The sequence below is a fragment of the Mandrillus leucophaeus genome, unplaced genomic scaffold, assembly GCF_000951045.1.
Source record: "Mandrillus leucophaeus isolate KB7577 unplaced genomic scaffold, Mleu.le_1.0 Scaffold160, whole genome shotgun sequence".
In the NCBI taxonomy this organism is placed as follows: Eukaryota; Metazoa; Chordata; class Mammalia; order Primates; family Cercopithecidae; genus Mandrillus; species Mandrillus leucophaeus.
In genome coordinates, this window is record NW_012101588.1 from 924171 (window position 1) to 949472 (window position 25302).

At 48.9% G+C, this 25302-nt stretch overlaps 1 protein-coding gene and 1 pseudogene across 1 annotated transcript in view; both read right to left on the bottom strand.

Moving 5' to 3' along the window:
* Positions 1-2628: 2628 nt before the first annotated feature.
* IGF2R (insulin-like growth factor 2 receptor) overlaps positions 2629-25302 on the bottom strand; it is a 124658-nt gene continuing 101984 nt past the window's right edge. The window contains exons 39-49 of the mRNA XM_011975972.1: positions 25064-25271; positions 24565-24711; positions 23052-23286; positions 22112-22248; positions 19078-19192; positions 17977-18123; positions 17147-17334; positions 11639-11825; positions 6140-6292; positions 4976-5045; positions 2629-4125 (exon numbers count right to left, since the gene is read on the bottom strand). Of these exons, the coding sequence (XP_011831362.1) occupies positions 3715-4125; positions 4976-5045; positions 6140-6292; positions 11639-11825; positions 17147-17334; positions 17977-18123; positions 19078-19192; positions 22112-22248; positions 23052-23286; positions 24565-24711; positions 25064-25271 (1998 nt within the window). The 3' untranslated portion in view covers positions 2629-3714. The remainder of the gene's footprint in view (positions 4126-4975; positions 5046-6139; positions 6293-11638; positions 11826-17146; positions 17335-17976; positions 18124-19077; positions 19193-22111; positions 22249-23051; positions 23287-24564; positions 24712-25063; positions 25272-25302) is intronic.
* On the bottom strand, positions 13961-14877 carry LOC105536531 (annotated as a pseudogene).

Genomic DNA, 25302 nt, shown 5'->3' on the forward strand with positions numbered 1-25302 from the left:
GCAGTCTGAGGCTTCTCAGCTCAGCACAGCCACGGCTCCCATGCCCAACCTCCCATCTGGATGCTGAAGTGTCTCCATCTCTTTACTTTCTTCTAGACTATCTTTCTCAAAAGCCCAATCTGGCCCTTCCACAGCTCTCAACTGCTTTCAGGACAAGTTCAAAATCCTTACTGCGACAGTCACAGCAGGCTCCAAGTTCTGGGCTTGCTTCTGCCTTACCTATCCAACACCCCCAGGCCACACTGTCCCCAACTCCACATGGCCATCTTGCCGCCTTGCACATACAGCTCACCTGCACCACCTGCCCGTTGACCCCATTCTCATAGAACAGTGTCCAGAACTGACATAAAGTATGACTCAGGGACATAAGAGGCCAACAAACGACGACTCGACAGAGTGGAGCCAGAGAAGTAAGAAAGGGCGGCCGGGCGCGGTGGCTCAAGCCTGTAATCCCAGCACTTTGGGAGGCCGAGGCAGGCGGATCACGAGGTCAGGAAATCGAGACCATCCTGGCTAACACGGTGAAACCCCGTCTCTACTACAAAAATGCAAAAAAACTAGCCGGGCGAGGTGGCGGGCACCTGTAGTCCCAGCTACTCGGGAGGCTGAGGCAGGAGAATGGCGTAAACCCGGGAGGCGGAGCTTGCAGTGAGCAGAGATCCGGCCACTGCACTACAGCCTGGGCGACACAGCGAGACTCCATCTCAAAAAAAAAAAAAAAAGAAAAGAAAAGGGCATGAATGCACCTCCCTGAGCCATGGGATTCTTCAGAGTCGGTAAAGGATATTTCCAGAAATCCAGTCTCATCCATGTGACTTCCTGATGACACACACACTGGCCCTTGTGACCCGATCGCCAACAGGGGTAAGATCTGTGTACCCATCAGTCCTTTAACTTGTACAATGGATCGGACCAGCCCAAAGTGTTCTTTAATCACCAGGTGGCATCTCAGTCGTGTGAAGGTCCTCGTTTGTAGGAATGCCTGGTGAAGGGAGGGAACTTAGTCTCAAATGATTCAGGGAAAGAGTCATCCTGCAAGTTCTAATGTCTGTATGTTGTCTCCACTCTATATGTTCCTTCCTGAGGAATCATCTCGTGTCATGTATTACTTTAGGGTTGGTGAAGTACAGGCTTCAGATGCTCTTAAAATGTTCTTAAGAACCAGATTTCGACTTCACCATGGATTTCCTTGGTGTGGGGTTTGCCTGTTCCATCTTTAGCATGCCAGTTCTTATTCTATGTCTCTGTCATTCATAGACGGTCTCAAGAAAGGGGCACAGAAAATTTTGTTAAAAGGAAGCTAAATACCCAGGTTGTACTCCATCAATAAAATCATTTCTCTGAAGAGTCCAATTCTGATTTGCTATCACATATGTTTTCCTAAAAATATCACCTGTAAAAATACCAGCTGTAACAACAGCTGGCAAGTAGTTACTCTTTTTTCAGAGGCTTGGGTTTTTAAGAGTCAAAGCAAATACACTCAAACATGTTGTCACTTCTCCTTCCCCACTGACAGCGACATTAGCAGGCAGCCAGCAGTGCAGACAACACACCTCTTTGCCTTCCAGCTTACCAAGGGGATGCGCAGGTCCCTGCATATGCCCCTCCTTACAGAGAGGGCTCCCCATGGTCTTAGCAGGAGGTGGGAATGGCCTGGAGAACAGCCCCCTGGGTAGAATGCCTGAGGACCACCGTCTTTCTTTGGTCATAAACTTTTAGAAGACCCTGACATGTCTTCCTCAGGAAAGGTATTGTGAAGTCCTTAAGAATAACTTTTTTAAAAAGGTAACTCCAATTGGATAATTGAAAAATTAGTTGGTTGAGGTTTTTGGACTCTACGGGGAAAATAAAGAGATGGAGGATAGGATGTTGAGTCTAAGAGGTTTGTTTTTAACACTGGAGTAATTTCCTGTTTCCAGGTTAACATGCAGGTAGCTCTCAGTCACTGCTGAGTAATTTAAGATGGAAAACTCAGTGAGCCTACTCAAGAGAAAACATTCCTGTGTTAGATTAGGTTGCACACAAAAAAGCTTTATTGTCTCACTGGACTCTAAACTCCATGTTCATTGTTTTGATGAACAGGACCACACCCCGAGGTTGGCCTGGAGAAGGTAAAGAAATCAGATCTAGAAAGAGCTGAGGGGAGGCAGATTGGACCCAAAGTTAACACCTATGACCAGGAGACTCCAGAGAAAAATGAAAGTGCTCCTCATAAAGGGTCAACGAGAACACCAGAGTCAAAACCCAGATTCAGTCACTTAACAGAAAGAAGAGACAGGCAGGCGGACTGGCAACTCGCTCGGGAACGTCTCACTATCAAGGAAAAAACTGTAACACCCAATTAATAATTTATCTTTTATTGAAATTGCTGAATACTTTATATTACAGTAAAGTTGATTGAAAAAATGAAGAGAAAAATCAATTTTAAAAAATACACTCATGTTGAAATCAAACAAGCCAGCCAAACCGGCACAGGCTGAGGGATGCTGCAGGGCGGTTTGCTTCTCAGCAATAGAACACCAGAGTCTATATACAATTCTACAATGCGAGAAAAGTCATCCACTAAATATGGCAGAAAAGGCGCTGCCGCCAGAATAAGAACGCGAGCAGCGCATCCCTCCTCCTCCACGCCGTGCCCACCCGGCCTCCCTCCAGCATGAGGCCAAGTGCAACGCTAGGCCCGAGGCTCTGGCCCGTGATTTTTCATGCAGTTTCTGTAAGTCACACACTGTGCAAATTAAGGCTTCTTATAGGTCGAATGGTTGATCAACACTTTTTTCTTAAAAAAATAAGCACAGTAAAGGTGGTATCATGAGAACCTGAAGAGATGAGACCTACACCCCAAATCTGGAAAAGTTCATTTTCTCTGACACCTCAACTCTACTCAAACACACACACACACAAACACACAAATCAATCTTTGGGCAGGCTGTTTGAATTCACCAGCCGGTGAAAGAAATACTGACAAATGTGCTCTGTACGCCCAGGCTTGAAGATGTCATGCAAAAAGCTGCAGCCATTCCTGACTAAAGGCATGGAACAGGCGCACTCTCCAAAACCTAGGCACTCAGGGACCCTGTGCACGTATGTGTGTGTGTGCGCGCACGCACGTGTGTGCCCTTAAGAAACAGAAAGCGAAAGAGAAAAGAGACAGAATGAGCTGCAACTCAGGGGACACACCAATGACCAGTTCAAAATCCCACCGGAAACTGTCCCTCGCCGTCTCAGGATGGACAAACCGGTGCATTACACCCCTGCCGGCAGGAAGAAACGGTGGCTGTTTTCTTTTTTTCCTTTTTCTCAAACCTGAGTAATTGTCAAAGTCAATAAATAGGGGGAGAGAATTAAAATGCTAAAATATACTGGGGTCAAACACCCTATTGGGCCTAAAGCAGCAAGGGTTTCTTAGAATGCAGCCCTCTGTTTTGAGATGCGTCTGGTCTTACATTTTTAAATGAGGACTTGGGGTAAAACCCTGGGCACAGGGTACCGCCCTGTGGCGGATCTGAGCCACGCCTTATTCCAATGACTGTAAACAATGAGGAAGGAGTGGGGCCTGACCTCCTTCACCCTCTCCCCCATCACGAAAACTCTTCCCTTTTGAAAGTTTTTGTTAAAGGCAAAATTATAGAAGCATCATTGAGTGGAAGTCTTATTTGGTTGGAGGTGCTTGGCTGTCCCGCGGCTCCGTGCTCCCCTGCAGGCACTGCGGAGTCAGATGTGTAAGAGGTCCTCGTCGCTGTCGTCATGGAAGGACACCAGCTTGGTGGAGCTCACTGTCTTCTGCTGTGCAGACCTGGACTTCCCTTTCCTCGCCTTCTCACCCCTGACCAGCCCTGCCCTATCGTCCTCACGCTCCTGAAGGGCGCTGCTCTGTGGGTTTCTCACCGGGTGGGAGCTCTCTGCCCCAGCTCCCCTGCCCGAGTGAACTTTCACCTCTGGGATGGTCAGAACCTCATCCTCACTGTCCTGGTCATCCCCATGCAGGGAGCTGAGGGCTTTCACAGACTTGGTGGTAATATGGCCGTTCTCCTGCCCTTCCTTTCCCTGCCGTGGAGAAGGCAGCTGGATCTCTTCCATCAGCCACTCTGTTTCGTTCTCATCTGTCTCTTCTTCCTTGTTCACCTGCCAGGGATCAATAGCAGAGACCACGTGAGCCCCCTCAGAGACCCCATTCTGCTCCACCATCCACCCTATCAGGGATGCCCTCTGCTGGCACGAGCTGGGGAAGAACTGGCCCACTGTCCTCCCCGTCACTGCGTCTCCAGTTCGCAGGGAAAGGAAGACCAGGGCTGGCAACACCTTCCTGTTCCTAATGAGACTGCACCAAGGCAGGAGGGTTTGGGAGGGTGACAGTGGGGCCATTTGGCAGGAGTCTCACAGCCAAGGGTGGGGCCAAGCAGAAGGCGTTCAGGATGGCCTGGACCCGAAAAGGAGACCAGTGACCCACCAGCTGCGCTGGGGGAGAAGGGGCTCTTCGGGGTTACTCATCGACTGAAAGGTCCCCCCTGCCTGGCAGCGGAGGAAAGTCAAAGGAGGGACTTGAGTCAAAAGCCTAGTTTTAGAAAGTGATTCATCATCACCCATTGAGACCACAAACATTATGTCCTTTGATCCAGACAATGCCTCTTTTCTGGAAATTTATCTGAAAGACATCATCCAAATGCTAGATGCACAACTATCTTCACTACCGTGTGTGTGTGTTTTTAAAGAACAGCCAAAAACAGTGGAAACAACCTAAATATTAAATACTTCAAAGAAATCAGTTGTAACCACGAGAGAAACTTGAGGGGAAAAAAATTTAAAAAAAAAATGTGCTGGGATAAGCGGCTGAGGCAACGGGTGCCGTTTCCCTTCCGGATTCCAGTCTGCCTGTGACTGCTGTCCTCGGCATCCCTGGTGAGAACGGCAGGGACAGTGCAGCACGCGCGGGCCGGGGAGGCAGGCCCTCAAGAGACTCGCCACAGAAAATTACCTTTGAGTATTTGTAGGACACGTTGGAACTTCTCCTGCAGCAAGTGGTCAGCTTACTTATCACTGTTTCCCTAGACAATAAAAAGGAGACAATCATTCCTCCAGGGCAGAGAGGCCATGGGCAAGAGCGCCCCCCCACTGCAGCCCCGCCCCATCTGCACCACCAGGGGGCTGGTGGGGGCTGCATTTCTCCCACATTCTGAATGACAAATAAGCAGCCGCCGTGACAGGTTCTACCCTAAGGTATTTGTTGTGACTGAGTGGAAAGAACATGGGCTTTGGAATCCAACAGCAGAGGGCCCTCTAGAGCAACTTAACATTTGGGCAAGGACTTTTTCACATATGACTCTAACAGGACCACGCCGGTCCGCCGCCCTGAAGCCTGCCCGATGGTGGCTCACGGGGACGGACATCACATGCCCTTCCCGGCCCAGACCTTCTGCTGTCCCATTCTGCATTTTGGGTGTGAAGGGCCACAGTCAGTACTTTTTTTTTTGTTTGTTTTTTGAGACAGTGTCTCACTCTGTTGCCCAGGCTGGAGTACAGTGGTGCGATCTTGGCTCACTGCAACCTCCACAGTTGGTACTTTCTGACCACCTCTCTCACTGGCCTGTGGCTCAGCTGGCAAATGACAGTGGCAGCAGAGAACACCTGCGCTGGCCAGCTCCTGCCCCCAGGCCAGAGCCACTAACACTGACGCCTGATGTGAAAATCTGCTTGACAGTCACATGGCAAGTCCTCTCACCCAGCGAAGTGGGGCAAAAGGATGGCATCATAGCTGGTACATAGCAGGCGCCTAATAAACTCTTGCTTTTATGACGTGGGGAGGGCAGCGGGGCCAGCTGCTCAGTGGGAAAAGGCACCCATGGAAGATGCCGTTTAATGTTCTACCCAACGTTGGACACAGAGGACCATGGTCCTAGAAGACACAGGCACGTCGACGTGCGAGGGCCTCAGGCATGGTCAGACGGAAAAGAAGGCGTTTAAAAACCACAACGCTGGGGGCTGCTTCCAGAGAGTTTTGAACCAAGAACTTGAGACCTTTGCTGTTGCAGGGCTCAAAAACAAGTAAGCAAATAAGTAAATGAAACCCCGCAAAACTGAGTCAAGATGAGCTATGGGAGGCGTGCATCCACCCAGCCCACCTCGCCCTGCACCCACTCACCTCCTCTCCTTCTTGTAGAGCAGGAGGGCCAGCAGGCAGCCGGTGAGTGCCACCAGCAGCAGGCTGAGCACCGCGCCGACCGCCTGGCTCCGCTCCGACAGCCCCTTGTGCACCTGCTCGTCGTCCCCAGGATTCTCGCTGTCAAAGCCCACCCTGCAAGGATGTCACAGAAAAGGAGCCGTGTCACAGAGTGGTCCTGCCGCCACGGCCACAACCTGAGACCTGAGTCCCCAAGACAAGAGCAGCTCTGACTTTCCCAACCCCATGTGATTCTTACTCCTGCCCAGAAAACAAGGCCACAGGGCCCACTCCACATGGAAAAGGGCTGCAAAAAGTTCCTGATGATGAGTTTGGGGCAGGGTTGTCAGAAAACAGACAAGAAAGCACTGCTTCCAGCTCCATGAACTGTCATTCACCCAAACACAGAGGAGACAGGCGGGAGGGACGCGGCCCCTCTAGGTGGCCCAACCCACAGCAGGACCAGGCTGGGGCAGAGGCTGTCCCAAAGCACCACCCTTCTCTCCAGGGTCAAAGCTGTCCTCTTGGAATTTCTTCTGGAAGCAGTGAGCACAGCCCACCATGAGATACCATCTCCACAGGTAAAGGGCCTGGGGGCCTTAGAAACAGGCCAGAACAGGGTCCAGCGGTGGCCACCGATCAGGGTGGGGCCCAGGGAACAGCCACAGCCCAGCATAGCCCCCGACACGTCTCCTCTCTCCAAGCCTGCTCCATCCCAGGAGAAGGCTCTCGGAGCACACCAGCTGCCTCACCAACGGTGTTCACCATTCCCACCCAAGACCCACAGGCACACTTGTGGGAAAAAGCAGTGCATTTCCACGACATCAAACACTCAAGCAGAGTCAGGACAATAATAATAGAAAATGAGAAACAACCACAGGGACTTCCCTTCGCGCTTGCGCTCAGAGAGCCACATGACACTCAAGAGTATAACAACTTGACACTTCTAATCTCTCTGGCCTTCTGTCACTCGGGGCCACACACACAGGAACAGGATCACATAAACAGCAATTCCTCTTGTGCTGCCCGAGATAACAGGCAACCCCAGCGAGGCTCATCCAGCGCTGCTGAAGATGCCGGCTGCTCAAAAAACTGAGTTTGAGGGCAACAGGCCAACCTGCCGGCGCGGCCGCAAGGGCTGCAGCTCTCAGTCTAAGTTCAGCTTAAGCCAAACAATCCAAAACATCAGCTAGACAAGAAACCACAGGGAGAGCCTGGCGTCCAGTTCTAGGCAAAAGCACCATCACGCTCCACAGACAGGTCTGAGAGCTCTGCAGACATCTCCCTCCAAGCCAGAAACCCACTCACCCAGAAGCAGCTCCCGCCACTCAGGACCCCTCGAAATGCATCCAAGAGACACATTATCACTCGGTTCTGAGCGTATTTTACTTTCTGCCTTTGATTTCTTCTTTGGACCATGGATTATTCAGAAGTGGATTTTAGTCTTCAAATGTATTTCTAGTTTTCAGTTGTTTGTTCTTGGTTCCTAACTTAAGTGCATCATGTATGTGGTTAATTGCATCAGTCAGAAATTCACTGACTTCGGTCGAGCACAATGGCTCAGGCCTGTAATCCCAGCACTTTGGGAGGCTGAGGCAGGTGGATCACCTGATGTCAGGAGTTTGAGACAAGTCTGGCCAACATGGTGAAACCCCATCTCTACTAAAAATACAAAAATTAGCCAGCAGGTAGTGGCACAGACCCATAATCTCAGCTACTCAGGAGGCTGAGGCATGAGAATCACTTGAACCTGGGAAGCAGAAGTTGCAGGGAGCCAAGATTGCGCCACTGCACTCCAGCCTGGGGAAAAGAGCAAGTCTCTGTCTCAAAAAAAAAAAGGGAAATTGCTGATTTGCCTGCTTCGTGGTTAATTTTTGATAAAGTTTTCTAAGTGTTTGATGTGAGCTTGGGAAAACAGCGTTCTCCCGCTGCAGGGAACAGTGTTCTACGCACGTCTATTAAATCTTGCTTTTCACTGCGCTGTCTCAATCTTCCAAAAAAGCTTTACTCTTTGTCTACTTAACCCAGCAATCACTAAGCGAGGGGGATTTGTCATTGTTTCTTGTGTGTGGTTTTGTCAATTTCTGCTGTACGGATCGGGGCTTTTTTATCAGGTAGACGGAAGTTTAGGATTCTTGTATCTTCCTAGGAAATGAGCCCTTTTAAAATATAATGACTCTCTTTATCCCTAATATTTGTCTTTAATATCTATTTTATCTTATATTAACATAACTACTGCAGCTTTCTTTCAGATTATTTTCTGGAGTATCTTTTCTTATCCTTTGACTTTGGTCTTTTCTGTATCCTTGTTTTAGGCATGTTCCCCGTAAACAGAGTTGTTTCTGAAATCCAATTTGACAACTTGTTTTTTAACTGACAAGTTTAGTCAAGCTATACTTAACGATTATAGATATATTTAGATTTATTTCTACCATATTAGGCTGAACTTTCTAGTTGTCTGATTTCTGTTTTGTTTTTCTCCTTGTCTTCTTTGGGGATATAAGTATTTTTACTTCTCCTTTTCTTCTCCACTGCTTTGAAAGTTACACACTATATTTATATTATTTTAGTGGTTATTCTTGAAATACTGGCATGCATACTAAGACAGGAAGTCTAACAGTATGTCTTCCAAACAATTAGGGACTCTACCTTTTCTCCCTTCCTTCCTTTCTTTCAAGAAAATGGTTTTACTTTCATACGATGCTATCACTGTAAGACATGTTAAAAGCCGGGAACTCTGTCACCCCTCTCAGCTCAGACACCACTGTGTTCAGTACACTGTGTCCTCACAGGGTCGCTGACAGGTTCCTTGAAACTGCAACCTTCTGTGAAGCGACTATAGGAGGTCCTTGAATAACATCATTTCCTTCAAAACTGTCTGATTATAAAGTTGATGAGGAAAAAAAATTGGTTTCACTATACATCGTTTCATGTAAAGTTGTAGTTTCCAAGAACTTATCGATGATATAAAGTGAGGACTTCAAGTATTTTAATCTTTCTTGAATTATTTTCTAATACAACAAATTAGCTTCCCCTGAAGCTTTTACAGTCTTTTCTTTGTATCTGCTCTCCTGGTATTTCATAAGTGGGTGGGTCTTGTCATCATTACCTGTGCTGGGCACATAGCATGCCCCTTCCATCTGTAGATGCCTGTCTTTTAACTTTGTGTAAGTTTTTTGACTTTAATCAAATATTGTGAAAGAACCATTTTTGGAAAGTAGGAGGAAGGTGTAAGAGAGTTCTATCTTCATCTACTATTGCAGGAAGTCAATAGATGAGATAAAGGATGTTAATTTAAAATACTGAGGTAAATTCCAGAAGAAATAGCTAAAAGAACTAAAAATGGTCATCTATTAGGGTGATCATTGCTACCTGTTTGTTACAGTTACATGATTTTTTTTTTTTCCCTGAGATCTAGTCTTGCTCTGTCACACAGGCTAGAGTGCAGTGACGCCATCTCGTGGTGTGCGTGCCACCACGCCTGGCTAATTTTTGTATTTTTAGTGGAGACAGGGTTTCACCATGTTGCCCAGGCTGGTCTAGAACCCCTGACCTCAAGTGATCTGCCCACCTTAGCCTCCCAAAATGTTGGGATTATAAGCGTGAGCCACATCTGGCCATACTTACATGATTTTACAATGTACAACACTGATAACATTTGGGGAAGAAAAAAATCTCAGGCACTATTCCACATTCACCCCCCGCTGGTACCTGCATCCCTCAAAATCTACCATCTGAGTTTTTGCTCTTGGTTTCAACTTCTCTTTCTTTTTTTGAAAGTCCTTATTACTTTGTCAGTGTGCTAAGGGATTTAAATAACTCCCATTCCTGATGTTCTGAACATCATGAAACTGAGGTTTCCTGGAGAATCTTCCTCTCTGGTTTTAGAGTCAAACACCAGAGCCCTATAAACGGTGCTCTTCCCACTCACAGAAGTCCAACTCTAAACATTCAGCACGGACAGGATCCCAGCCTGGGCTGGTCCCTCAAACCCACACAGAAGACCAGCTGCCATGTCAGGAGGCAGGATTCACCTCATGGCAGTTGCAGCCTCTCAATGACAGAGAACGCAGGGAAAGTTCACTGCTGGGTTTTATCTTTTATGAAAATTCACATTTCGCTTCTTTCAGGAAGAACTTCCAGTCTTAATCCTTTCATTTTGTAATGACCTCACCGAAACACCATAAACATTCAAAAGCTGAAAATACCACAAGTGAAATTTCAACCAAAATTTCAACCAAAAGCACAATCCTGACTGTGCAGCTAAGGATCCCTAAGTACACAGCCCTGAACAGCGCAGGACAAAGCTAGTTTTGCTGAGCTCATGTCCATTATTAAGGGTGGGCGGGGGGAGTGCTGATTTAAGATGTAAAATGTTTGATCTTCATTCCCCCATGACCCCTACCCCTGTCGTCTGCTGACTCTACGGTCCCTTTTACAGGGCACGAAGGAAACAATTACATGGAAAGAATTCATGTCCCCCCGATCTTAAAGTCTCAAGGCAGAGAATGAAAAGCTTATGTAAAATGGTGGGCCAGACCAGGCATGGCGGCTCATGCTTGTAATGCCAGCACTTTCGGAGGCCGACGCAGGCAGATTATCTGAGGTCAGGAGTTCAAGACCAGATTATCTGGCCAACATGGTGAAACACCATCTCTACTAAAAATACAAAAATTAGCAGGGCATAATGGCGCATGCCTGTAATCCCAGCTACTCAGGAGGCTGAGGCAGAGGTTGCAGCAAGCTGAGACCACACCACTGCACTCCAGCCTGGGTGACAGAGCAAGACTCTGTCTCAAAAAAATTAAAAATAAAAATAAATAAAATGGTGGGCGGGGTGACATAAGACAATAACTCCAAGAGGAAAGCAACTGACAACATGTTATTCGTGGCAAAGTATAAAACGGCTGTGAGACACAAGACAGCCAATGGAGGTGCCACCTTCCTTCAGAGCAGAAACTGCTGCCTCTGTACCCATGCTGATTCTCCAAATCTGCAGAGTAAGCTTTCCATTCATTCAAACATAAATATACGACACTCAAATCAAAGTGAAACTTTACCATACAATCATTTGTATTAGGACACAAACGATGTTCCAGGATTACAAGGAGGAGACACCACCAGTATCTGCCTCCCAGGAGCTAAGGAAAGGGAGGCAGCAATGGGAAAGGGGTGGAGGGACAGAGCTGGGGCGCCCTGACTGGACCCTATTCGGGGCACAGTATGCACGAAGGAAACAACGGCACTGCTACTGGGGGTGGTGGGAGGTGACGCAGCCATGGACCAAAAATGAGTGGCAGGATGCTGACAAGCTCTAGAGCGGGGCACTGACTATGTGGGGTCTGCTTCTACCATTTTCTCTATTTTTTGGTGCATGTTCTGAATATTTCACAAGAAAACATTGGGGAAAAAACACACATACACTTATTCTCAAGGGAGGATGTGGGGTACAAATGCTAAGCGTCCGGATGTCATACTCACCCCAGAGGACACACTGCTGAGGTGTACCAAGAGAAGAGGTACTGGCAGTCAGCAGTCTCGTGACTGAACTCGGGGATCCCGTCCTCCACCAGAGGGTCACAGTGGAAGAAGATGGTGGAAGAAACAGACTTGGTCTTATCCTTTCCGCATTTAGAGGAAGAGGCAAACACGACATCAAGATCGCCGTCTGTCAAACAGGAAGGGCACACGTGGCATGTCACCATCAATTTTCACAAGCAGACTGAGCTTAGCTCCTTACAGTCTAAAAAGTTTGCAAAGACTTAAAATCAGGCAAAAGAGACTTCACCCCATGTCCCCCACATCCACTCTGTTCACAGCTTACGAGGCCACTCGATGCATATTGATAGCGCCCTGCCCGTACTCAGTGTGCAGTAAAGAATTTTTGCTTTGTTTTGACCATGAGTATTTATTGATGGACTGAAGATACAATTTTAATGGAACAATAAGGCACAACCGTGGATTGAAACCGTCTGCTGTGCAGCCAAAAGAAGGGAAAGGCTGTAATTTTAATTATGCAAATATGCAAATCAAGGAGTCTCTGAAGTATCTAACAGATCAGTATCAGATATTCTTCTCTTTCTATATAATTCCTATTTACATCACTCGATCATCAAAGTCCAACTGGTACTTCATAAAGAATTCCTCATTCATTTATATTTGAGCCATCCAGCCTGGCTACTCCCCTGTTCTCCACCCTTTTCCATCATTTTGCAGTGGTATTTTTAAACAATCCCCTTCCTAAAGACTGCTGTACACATCTCCAATAGTTTTGCAAAGCAAGGAAACAAGCAAGCAAGCAATGAGTCAAGAAAGTCAGCCAATGGCAGATATGTGAATGAACAGACTCACAGAGACATACATTAGGATGGCAACAGCCTGAACCACTGAAGTCTAAACTAAGCTGACTTTGGCAAGAAAAGCTGCTGTGACTTGCTCAAAGACTTGGAATGCCACCTTTGGTTGTGCTACTCGTGCCAGACCTCTTGTTTCTAAGGGATCAACAGTGGTCTACACAAGGAGCTGGGAAACCAATGTAACCAGGGAGCTAATGACACAACAGTCAATGCTTTGGACTTGTATCAGGAGCAGACTATGGCTTCCAGCATTAACATTTGACAAGTGTAAAATTCATAAATAATTTTGTGCGAAACTTCAAGACACAGAGAACAATCTTTAAATATTTTGGACTGGGATAAGTTAGGCACTTCCGTAATACTAATCTTTCTAACTTGGAAACGTCAAGTGAAAAGCATTCCAGTGCACAAAACACTGAGGCATAAGCCATGCAGCAGAGGTGTGAATGCAGGAGGCTTTACAGGGTGCGCAGCCTCCTTGTTCAAAAGGCCATGAGGAAGTCCCCAAGCATATTGTCAGAGCAGCTGTTCTGGTGGTAATGGTGCCCCAAGACTAAGCAAACCTGCAGGCATATTGCTACTTTTTGAATAGTCAACACTGCACTAACAAGAGACGCCACATGGGTACAAAGTTGAGAATCAGATGCCAGAAGTAGAGTGATGTGGACAAGCAACCCAGAAGGCTTGACTCCACTCCTCTCTCCAAGGCCACCTTTCATGAATATCTCCACCCAGCAGCCCTCTGATGACAGAGCACAGTGCAGAGGATGATCTCATACTCCTGACAGAAGTGTTGGTTACCAAAAGGCTCCTGGGGAGGCAACATTCCAGGGGCCCATTTAATAACGAAGGTAGATAAAAACTGCCAGACCACTGAACTATCGTGCCAAGTCAGAAATACAATACCAGGCATAGCTTGGGGTGCCAAGTAGAACAGAGGAGATTCTGAGGCTTCACGAAAAGCAGAAAGACTGCATGACTAGGTGAACCGTATGTTGAACGTACACATAAGTGGGAAGCGAAGGACATATAAAAAGGATGGAGAAGCATGCTGGCAGACTCGCTGCGGGGAAGGCAGCAGGTGCAGCCTACATCCAGTGGAAGAGCTTTGCTGGCCTGTTCCTCGGCATGATTTCCTATCTTACTTTCTCAGACTGGATGGATGTGTGGCTTTCAGCAGCAGAACAGAGGAAGACAATATTTATAAGTGAAGAACTGGTGAATAGATACTGAGCAGAAACAGACTGGGTGTACCATTCTGTAATGCCCTGTTTATAGACCAAAGGCAGGTTTGTGTTGACAGAACATATTTGGAGTTGTCATGCAACAGCAGTGGTACTTTGGGAGAAGGGGAATGATGGGGTGGAGGTAGGGCTGGTGGACAGGACGACTGTCAAGTTCCAGTTCTTAAATACTAGACCGCAAGGAATAGTTTGCTGTCTGTCCTTTAGTGAAGAAATCGGATGCTCGTTTTCTGTTCTACATCTACCTTGTCCAAAACCTTAGCAAAGTCTGTGATAAAGATATGGCACTGTCCCCACGCTGATCAGCCTCCTGAATGGTCCTGTCTGCGATGCTGCCCAGCTGCTCATCGGAGATATGTACTCGGACCATCATGCATAGCACCTTTAACATCATCACGAGATCTTGTTATCTTTATCCAAATCATATAGTCGAAAAGCAAAGTGCAGTTTGTTGCTTCGGCTGTTGAGTGGTTCAGGTCCGTTCACATCTTTGCTCTTTTCATTATCCTCAATGGTTCGGAAATGAGCCAAAGTTTGCAGGAATCCACGGAAGTTTACCTGGTCCTCTCCCTCTGGAAAGAAGGCATTGATGATCCAGTTCCCTACTGGGTTGATCGCAAGTTCTGGAATCCCCTGGAAATCGTCTTGTTCTCTCCTTTGTCCAGGTTGCTGAACCGCCTGCACAGGCGAGTGATCTGACGGTGGGAAAGGCCAGTCCCCTTCTCGATCTCCTCAAGCTCTTCACTGCGCAGTAAGGTGGAGGCCTGAGACCCCACCACTGTGCCAGGAGCTCCTCCAGGGCAATGGTGCCAGAAGCAACGGTGATAGGAGGGAAGGCAAGAATTTAACCTTGCCCAAAAAGAGGACTGGCCTTGATCCTCGGCTAATGATAGGATACGGAGCAGGGGCTGGCCATGCAGTACCTGAGCAATCAACCGACCAATCCTGCTCATGTCAGAGCCCCGGGAAAAACTCTGGACACCAAGGCTCGGGAGAGCACCTCCGGCTGGCGATACTCCATGTGCACTGACTGCCACACGTGGGTGCTGGGAACACAACACATCTGATTCCACGGGAGAGCTGGTGGGAACTCTGCGTTCGATTCCCTCCTGGACTCTGCCCTGTGTGCATCTTGGTTGATTTTAACCTATATCCTTTTGCTGCAGTAAATCGTAACTATGAGCGTAACCGCTTCCAGGGAGCTCTGTGAGTCACAGTGAAAGGGCGAATCTGAAGTTGGCCTGGGAACCGTTCAGTGTGCTGTTGGTGTCAGAAGTGAGGAACCCTCGTGTGGACTCCTTGCATGAACTCTGCTGCTCCCAACCTTTGTCATTGGCTCAAAATCTTTGTGGCTGGCGCTGCTGGGTGCCAGGAATGTAGAGGCGAGAGTGCAGGGTATGAGACGGACGTGTCCATACACAGATGGGGACCAGAGACAGGCGGTGCAGGGGAGGGCCCCCCACTCTCGCCTTGGAGTAGCTGAAGCAGGGGCTGCCGAATGGACTGCTCTGCAGGGCTGGTGTGGGGGAGCAAACCGCCCAGCAGCTCCACGTCCTGAGGAGAGACAGCTGCTGCCCTCCCGAAGGAATGGCAATCCTCAGGAAGAGGCAGACATTTCATTTCTTCATGAAAGATGAAAAGAGGTCTTAAAACTAAAGCTACTTTCTGGGGCTGGTGAATGAAGAAAGTGAAAAGGTCTGAAAGGGATTTTATCTACCAAGAATGACTAAATGCGCATGCACAAGCACTCGGAAAGTCGGTGATCCTCAAAGGTCTGCTAGACACACCCTTTGTGAACACGGAAGTTCTTATGTGTAAGCAGACAAGTGGCCAGTGCTGCGCAGTGGAGCCTGAAGACTCCTGCAGACACACCAGGCGGCGTCACCCTGCTATGAGAAGGTGGGCCTTCCCAGGAGGGGCACGGGAGGTAGGTTTGGATGGATGAGGAAGGTGGACCGAGGCATTCCAGCGCCAAGAGCAACAGGTGTAAACCCACCAGGTTACAGGGTGACTTTGGGAGCTGGTGAACAAACTGATAGCTGAGGCATGTGTGGGAGCAGCAGCTTGCAAGGCTGCCCTGGTACGCAAAGCCTCTCAGACATCTTCCAGCTGTGTCAGAGAGAGCCTGGACTTTCCTTCTCTGCATGATAGGACCCCCTGAAAGCTTTTGAAACAACCTTCAACAATTCTTCCTTCCTTCCTTTAATCAACATTTACCAAGCACTGGGAAAGAGGACAGCAAGAGAAGGCACAACCTGTGACATGCAACATCTGATTCTGAATGACTGGAGGATTCACCGAAGCGTGAGGAAGCAGAGAACAGAGGAACACAGAGTGCTTGCTCCGAGCTGTGGAATTCTGCAAGCGAATGAGGCTGATCAAGTTTCCCATCATCAACCCGCCCAGAAAGCAGAACATTCACTTTCCCAGTTCTATTCAGGGGCCACAGGTGCTATGAGATGCACCGGGGTGCTGTCTACGATCTGTGACCAGGAGCAGCGATGCTGACCCCAGCTTCCCTCCATCAGGTCCTGCCGTCGTGGAGATGCGCTCAGCACCAGGGCACAGGGCACCCGCTCCTTCTCAGGGATGCGCTCAGCACCAGGGCACGGGGCACCCGCTCCTTCTCGGGGATGCGCTCAGCACCAGGGCACGGGGCACCCGCTCCTTCTTGGCTATTACTACTCTCCCTTCCCAGGGGACCCGATCGGCAGCTCTTTGACATCACAGCAGGCTGGGGTTTTCTTTAAACACACTTGATTTTTTTTTTAAGAGTTATTACATCCACACACAGTTCAAAAATCAAATTATGAGAGGTATATAGTTAAGACTATCTATTCAAAACAAAAGCAGCCTTTCAGGATTATTTGAGGGAACGAAGGGCAACACCCTTATTAGTGCCAGTACAAAACCTTCCTTCATACCCTGGATTCTGCCCTCTGTGCGTCCTGGTTGATTTTAACCTACATCCTAACACTTAGGGCAGCTTCCTTTCATCCTTCTTACAAATATAAAATCTCTTACCTTCTCAAATATTATTTGGCATTCCAAAATAAGGAAGTGTCATGGCTAAAACCAAATCAAAGGTAATTCTGACTGTGCCCAGCTCAGCCTCCACCTGACCTCAGAACCACTGGATCAGACCAGGTTTTCGTTTTTTTGTACATTCATTTGTTAACTAAGACACAATTTACCTACAGTGAAATGCTCAGGTCTGACACGTGTCGTTCGATCCATTTTGACAAAATTCGTAACAAAGCAAAGAATTAGACCATGGTTTTTGTTTTAAAAGTGGTCCGCGATTTCAACCGAAGGGGGTTAGTTGAAAACGTTAATCCCCTTCCTCGGAGGAAGTTAACGGGGACCCTGTGTGGGAAGCCGCGGATTACCTTGTAGGTAGTACTTGGTCTTGTCAGAGGTGCCGACTTTCCGGCTGAAGTGCTGATCGTCGGGCTTCACCTGGCAGATGTTGGCTCCAGAGCACGCCGGGTTTCTGGAGCTCGTGATGGAGGAAAGCTGGATCTCATACAGGTAGTTGTCCCCATTGGTCCTCATGTCCCCAGAGGCTCTGAACAGCCTGAAGAGACAGAAAAGACCAGAGTGACGTGGAAGTCCTTCAAGAAGGCATTCACGACATAAACCCTCAGTCCTCAGAATCGCTGCAGGACCCCACAATGCTTCCTTTCCTGCACTAGGGCAGCAGGTCTGTGACCCCACAGAGATTCTGAGGATGCCAGTTTCCATCTCAAGAGGCTCTCCCCAGCCAGTTCTGCCCTCTGAGTGCTAATCCACCTTCCTCAGGTGCTGTGTCCAGCACCACATGGCCCTCGCCCTGTCTGTGCACCTCGGCCACCGGCCCCCCAGAGCAGCCCCAGTACCACCGCTGAGAAACTTATTTTCCAAACACTGGTAAGCCCAGAAGATTCCTGCTTAAACATGTCAGAAGGCTTCAGCCTCAACCCCTGAGCTTATCATGAAGTGAGGGAGGAGGAGGGGGGATTTATTTTTACACTCACGAGAATTCACCATCTTTGGTGTTAAAACTTAATGGTTGAGTAATGCTTTTCCTCAGTTTAAGCAAAAGATGACGACGACTCCAGCAACAGTAACTAAAACACAGACCTATTTATCCTGCAGCGCTCCCTGATAGGGAAAGAGCTGCATTGCTGGTTTAATTTTGAACACATTTCATAGCTCAAAAGGAAAACGTTTTACTTACTTAAAATAAATATCTCCGAGGCTGAAGCTCTTGCCATTTATAGGGTTGGTGATGGTCCCATTCACCATCTGCACCTCCTGAGGCTTCACGGCGCAGGCAGCCCGGGAGTCCCAGCTGAAGTAGTAAGTGCAGCTGTCGATATCAAACCTAGGAGGAGGGAAGCACAGACTACAGTCACCTCCCCAGCCAGACACGAGGGAAGACTGCAAAACAGTGAACACCGCGCAGGCCCTGAAGCAGCTCACTGGCTTTCAGTCAAGGTGCTGCAAGACTTGGGCTGCGTCCCGAGGCCCCTACTCCCCGGACTGCGCAGGTCTACGCAGAACTTCCTGACTCAACACTGACAGCAGCTCGGAGCAAGGATGGTTATTTCACTCACTTCTTTTCATCACCACAATGGATAGGGAAGATGACTGTGGTGCACACATCAGTAATGTGACAAAGCATGCAAGCATTCAATATAAATTCTTTAAAATTTGTAAACCATCAACATTGAAAACCTGGAAAAATTTGCTCCTAGATTTTTAGATTTTTAAGCTTCTCGGACTCATACATTCCTAAATCCCTTGGCAATTTCTGAGTCTCCCCTTCTCCAAACTGAACGTCTGGAAGGAATCAGTTCTGTTCACACACAGCAGCTCACATGCACCCTCTGTTGGCCAAGCTCTCCCTTGCACCAGATGCAATGTGGCCTGGAAAACCTGAACATAATCCAAGCACATCCCAGGTCCAGACGCCAGTCCCAGCTGCTTGAGGGTACCAGCCAGGCTGCTTGAACACCTTGGGTGGGACAAATCAACGCCCCTTTGTTCCTACTATGACATTCAAAGGTGGAGGCCAGTTAAATATTGCTCAGCCAGTGCTAAACCTAGTTCAAGAGACAAGCTAGCCCAGAGAAGTTGCACTGGTCTTGCAACAGTGTCTCAGCACTGTATCCGGGGGTCTTCCCTGCCTGGAGCAGCCCTGCCCAATACAGCACAATCAATGGCTCTGGCCCTGACCTCCTAACACTCGGCCAAAACCCGCCCGTGAAAACCCCAAGGAGGAATTCCTCCAGTGTGCTCACTGCACAGTCCCGCACTGAGCCCCCAGTCTCCTGACCTCTTGAATGCAGGTCTGCCCACCGTCTTTGTACAGGTCAATTCTATCACGGAGGATGCGGTCTTATTTCCACCACATGGATAACCTCTGGAGTACATGACAACCACCTTGTCACCTGAAACACACAAACGATTGAACTGACATTATTTCTAGCACATTATAAAAAGCCTCAGGCAGGCGCGGTGGCTCACACCTGTCAATTCCAACACTTTGGGAGGCCAAGGCGGGCAGATCACTTGAGATCAGGAGTTCGAGACCAGCCTGACCAACATGGTGAAACCCCATGAATACAAAAATTATTCGGGCACAGTGGCAGGTGCCTGTAATCCCAGTTACTCGGGAGGCCGAGGCAGGAGAACTGCTTGAACTCAGGAGGCAGAGGTTACAGTGAGCCAAGATCGAGATAGCACCATTGCACTCCAGCCCGGGCAACAAGAGCAAAACTCCATCTCAAAAACAACAAAAAAACAAACAAACGAAGCTTCAAAGTTGGGAGTAAAAATCTGGTTTAAAGGCCAGGAAAAAACAAAGTTTTGGCTCCCTAAAGGTTTATCGACCTGTTCTTGCATTCTCATGCTCAGGGGTGGCCACCTGGCCCATCGCACAATTGCCACAGCCCAAGTCCTGGGGTCAAACCCAAACCCTCCCACTCCCGCACTTTGTGGCCCTGGGTTGCTAAGCTTCTGAGCCTCGAGGGCCTTCCCTGCAGAACAGGCCACGGTCCAAAGCGGGCAAGTCTCAGGCATGTATAGAAAGCGCCCGACAAACTCATGTGAACAGTGGGACCCTGGGTAATGGCAGCCTTCATTATTGCTCCAACTGTGTAAAATTTCTGTATCCTATTAGGTGCTTTCCTGACAGGTACCCTCATGTGAGCCTCCCAATAATAACACAGCAGGGAACAGAAAAAGTGAAAAGCCAGAAACAGAGACCAACTGTGGTTTTCTAGGGTCTTCTAGTTTTAAGTCAAGCACTGTCTTTTAAAAGTGACCCGTTAAAAGAAAAGCCTGAACCTCGAACCTGCAGGGTCTGAGAGAAAAGCGAGTATATGCTTTAAGCTGCAAGTATCACTGCGGCAGCGTGGCCGCCAGGTTCCAACTCTTAAGCCACCGCCAAGAGGCTGCTCGTGGCTGCCCAGGGGGCTGTTCTGGAAATGGTCCAGGCCCAGCCTGGCTGCATGGACAGACGATGTCTCCAGGGCATGGCGCGGGGTGTCCAGGGCAAGCATGTGCCTTCCATCCTGATCACACACACACAGGTTCTTCCAGGCAGGGGCACGCGGTGGAGGTAACACGGGCACAGTGCCCACTTCCCGAGTGTTTTCCACAGGACACAGGCTGAGGTGCTGGGGGGCTGCCGGATGGTGAGGTAGGAGGTGGGACTCTGGGCTCTTAGCCCCGCCCCAAATTCAAAGCTGCTTCAGCTGAATTTGTTTTAAATACTGGGCTTCTGTGTAAAATTTTGGAAGAAAGAATTCCACTATTTTGCAGAAAATGTTTAAAACTTCCGGCATATGGGATCAAACAAGCAACGACTTCAGGAGTGTCAACAGCCCATACCGATTGGGCAGGAGGCTCAACCTCCCCGCCTCAGGGGCCCAGTGTGTGGAACGGATGACGACACTGCCCCATGGAGCGCATGCGGATTAAACATATATTAAGCGCAGCTGCTTGAGACATGCTGGTTCCGGAAACAAAAAGTCTACCTCCCACCCCCACAGGGTGGGGTCCGTTCCCTAAGAGGACAATGGGGGCACCGTGGCTGTCCGCAGATGCTGCCCTGTTGGCACCAAAGACTAAGAGCTCACTGGGTGCGTCAGACACCAGATTACTTCTCGTTCCAGTCAGCAGTGCTCAGGATGCCAAATGCCAGCCCCAGGAGAAAGCGAGAGCTCTTCCCGCCTGGCGAGGCCTGACTTGCAAAATGGTGCTCCCCAAATGGAGGTGGCCTGCAGGTCACCGCTGAGAAGTCAGACGATCTAGTTCCATGTCACTCTCTGTGTTCACTACTCTCTTTTGCTCCTTCTGCCTCAAGCTTTTAGTGAAGCCTTAAGTGTTTTAGTGATTGCAGTTGGCTGACATTGGGGAAAGACCAGTCGAATACCCGTATGTACTGCGACATGACAGGGGAGAGAGCCGCTCTCCACTACCTTCCCTCCTTCCCCCTCTGGGGCAGTGTGGGAGTGACAGCGATCACTGACCTCCAAAACGGTTAGGAGCCTCCCGGGGAGGGCGGGTCTCAGGCTGGCGGTCTGGGCGCCACTTCCTGTATATACGGCAGCTCTCCCTCCACTACCAACCTGCAGAGTCTGCGTGTGACTTTTATCAAGGGTGACAGTACTTTTCTCGGAATTCTCTTTCTCCATCTCAACATCTCAAGCTAATCTGAAGTAGTCCTGTAGCTGAATCAGGACAACTCAGGAAACCCCACTCCAGCGTAAGAGGCAAAGGTGAGTATTTTCCTTTACTGGTCCCTCCAACAAATCCTAATTGCTCTTAAGCTAAGAAACCTCTATTTTCCGCCTTTAAATAATGAAAGAAAACATCTTTCATTCACCAACCAACTACAAGATCAATTTCCCATTAAAAAGTATCGTTATTATCTTCAAAATTGTTAAGACAGTTTACCAAGATGTAGCCCTGAACTACCTGCACCAAGTCCTCATGCCATCGTCTGGCTTGCCTCAACAAACACGTGTGTCTCTGTCAGTTTAGGCACTTGATCTACAGCTAGAACATAAACTTCAGAGGAACGCTGAACATTCTGAGACCTCCCCCTGGATAGACACACTTTCCCGAGATAGCCGAACCCCTCTAAACACACAGACTGGGACCTGCAATCTCACATAATACAAAACGGCACTTATTTTAATGTTCCAGGAGAGCCAAAATGCCCGTGAGACAGTGACAGGCAATCACATCTGGAGGTTTCCACCAAAGCATATGCTCACTCTCCTTGCTATCCTGAGAACACCCTCACCTTCCCGGTTCAGATGCCACTCCTTGAACCAAGGACCAGGACCCACAGGCCTTACCTATGACGTCCAGCTTCTGCGTGTGAACGAGTCCCAGGACCTGGACGTCACCAGTTGTGCTCCTTCTGCAAATGCTGGCCCTTTCAGAGCAGCCCAGGGGTCCTTTATATATTCTCTGGCACAGATTTATATAGTACCTAGAAAACGACACAAAGGGGCAAGAAACAGGCAAGTGACGTCTCTGCCCTTGACACAGGAGGGCTCTTTGCTTTACTTTCAGAGAAAGGTTCTGATAACTAAGGGCTCCATTCCATCACTGAATGTAGCACTAAGATAGCTTTTCCAATTAAAAAAATAGGACAAAAGGAAGTCATCACTGAAGAAGGGAGCTTACCAACCAGGCACACCCGGAGTGGAATATCCACACCTGTGGTCACGCTGAACACAGCGTGGCGTGGCAGAAAGAAGGGCTCTGGGGCTGGGAGAGGCAGGGGCTGGGATCCTGGCAAGTTTCCCACCTTACTTAGAGCCACTTAAATCCTCTGAGTCCATGCCCCTGCTCCTCGGTGATGCCTTGCCAGGAGCACTGGCAAGAGGGCACTCCCCACAAAGAGTGGTCAGGACCATGGGCTGACCCCAGCCAGCAAAGCCTAAGGAGCTCCTGCCAAAGACCCAACAAAACCGACACATCTCCCACAACCTGAGCTACACACAAATGCAAATTGAGCCCGGCCTAACTCAGTGAGTCCAGGTTCTTCCAGTTCCAGAGGCTCCGTTTCCGGTCACCAAAGCTCCCGCTCCCACTCTGACCTCAGAATCACCCTCTGTGCCAGGTCTGACACTGCGGGCTGCTTCCAGGAGCAGCCACAGCTCAACCGCCATCAGCCTCACATGGGCGTGGTATTCCCATCCTTAGAACCCCAAGAGCCAACCATCATCAAGCAGTCTGACATTCATCGGCTGAGGGTGTGGTGCTGCGGGCGGATGGGAAGGCACTCACGAGACTCCGTCGTGGACCAGGGACCAGGACCCGGTGAGAGAGGAGAGCAGCCGCAGGTCGTAGGTTTTGTGTTTCTGGATGAATTTGCACTCCATCTTCTTCGGAGGGCAAACAACTTTTGTTTTCCATTCAAATGTCACATCACACCCACGCACTTCACTGAAGACTTGTGGCCTCCCAATGTCCTCATCTTCATCACACTTAAATATGATGCTGGATGTCCGGTGGCTGTTTGCTGGGGAGTAGAGGTGGGAGAACGTCAGACCAAGGCCTGCACCAGGGCACGTTCCCGCACCTCTTCCCTACGCTGCCTCAGGAGCACCTGCAGACTCCATCCGCCATCTGGCAATGCCCCACGTGCTGCCCTGGCCACATCTCATGTTGATTCACTCATGTGTATCCTGACTCCAAATAGATCCAGCTCCTTGGCACAGCCTTTCATCATACTTCTTAATAACCCCACAGCCCTAGGTAATTCCTCAGATGGGTGTTCAATATTTGACCAGTCTACTAATCACCAAAAAAATTAAGACAGCTGGGCACAATGGCTCATGCCTGTAATCCCAGCACTCTGGGAGGTCGAGGTGGGTGGATCACGAGGTCAGCAGCTCGAGACCAGCCTGACCAACATGGTGAAATCCCATCTCTACCAAAAATACAAAAAAATTAGCTGGGCAAGGTAGCGGGCGCTGTAATCCCAGCTACTTGGGAGGCTGAGGCAGGAGAATCACTTGACCTGGGCAACAAAAGCAAAACTCCATCTCAAAAAAAAAAAAAAAAAAAATTAAGATAATAATACAATACCTACAAGTACTTGAAAACACAAGTGTGATTCAGAAAATAGGGAACAATGTTTTGTCAAAATAAGCCTCAAAACAAAGCTATAGTAATCCTTTGTAAATTTAACACCTTTGGTTCCTTAATACATTCCATTATGGTCCCGGGACATTTATGAAAATTACTAATTTTTCATGCATTTCTTCCATCTCACGGTCCGTAGACACAAGTCACAGCAGTTGGCTCCTCTCATGAAACTTCCTGAGCACCACAGGGGCAAGGTGCTGAGTGTGGCTCACCAAGAAACCCCACTCCACACGTGGGCTGCCACATGGCAGAAAGTCAATCAATGAGTCGCCTGGTTTACCGGAATTCTTACTAGCTTCAGAATCCTGAAGACCCACGGCAGACATTTATTTTGCTGAGGCATAATTTGAACCACCAGGGCTAAAACCTGGTATGCGGACACAAGGCCCTCTGGCTAGTGCGTGGGCCTAGCCAGCCACCCAGCACAGTATTTCAGGGCAGCTCTACTGCGGTCTGTAGATACGGTTACCCAGCAATCTCACAGAGCGATTCAAATGTTTCTCTGTGGGAAAGAGCTCAAGTAAGAAAATATTTTATGCAAGAGAATTCCTGCCACTGACTGGCGCATCCACAAAGGTCTCAGTGTGAATCAAGCCTTGAGAGTATCAAGGCCCCAGGCCATGTGGGGATGCAGAGCCTTCCTACTCACAGTGTCTGCAGAAGCCCCACTCATGATCTCTGTCGTAGTCCGCAGTTGTGCTACACCACAGCTTTGCCCTGCTCTCTATGACACACTCCTCGTAGCTCTTCCCGTTGAATGTGAAGGGGAAGACACAGGGGATGCCTTCATCAGTTTCTAGAAAGAAGAAGAACATCTGAATAATCCACATTACCAGTGTGGCAGCTGTGCCTCACCAGGCACAGTCACCTAAGAATGCAGCAGGAGTCCCTAAGGAAGCTGCCCATCGTAAAGCACCTATGTGACAACTGGCTTTCACCCACCAAAACTCACCAGGCAACTGAGAGAACACAGCGTCATTCACGCACCAGGGTTCACACCGCGGCTGTACAGAGGAACAGCTCACATTCACGCTCAAGGTTACAGCACTCACAGGACCCTGGAGCTCCACTCCTCAGCTTCTCTCTGCTGCTATGTCTAATTTCTAGTTTACTGTGAGCTTGAAGTTTACCTCATTGCAAATATTTACCTGGAGGGCAACGATCACCATTCACATAACTTAAAACGACAGCTTCATCCTGGTGCCGGTAATCCAGTTTCATTGACTGCAGCCGTCCAAAGGATGCCCCCTTGGTGCCCGAGAGCAGACAGACTCCTCCATCCTTACAGCCTCCTTGTTCTGGCCCGGCCGCAGCGGTGCACACCCCAACGCTGTAGGTGCGTGAGTCTCGAGTCACCTGGACAAACACCACGCGTGGCCGTCAGCAG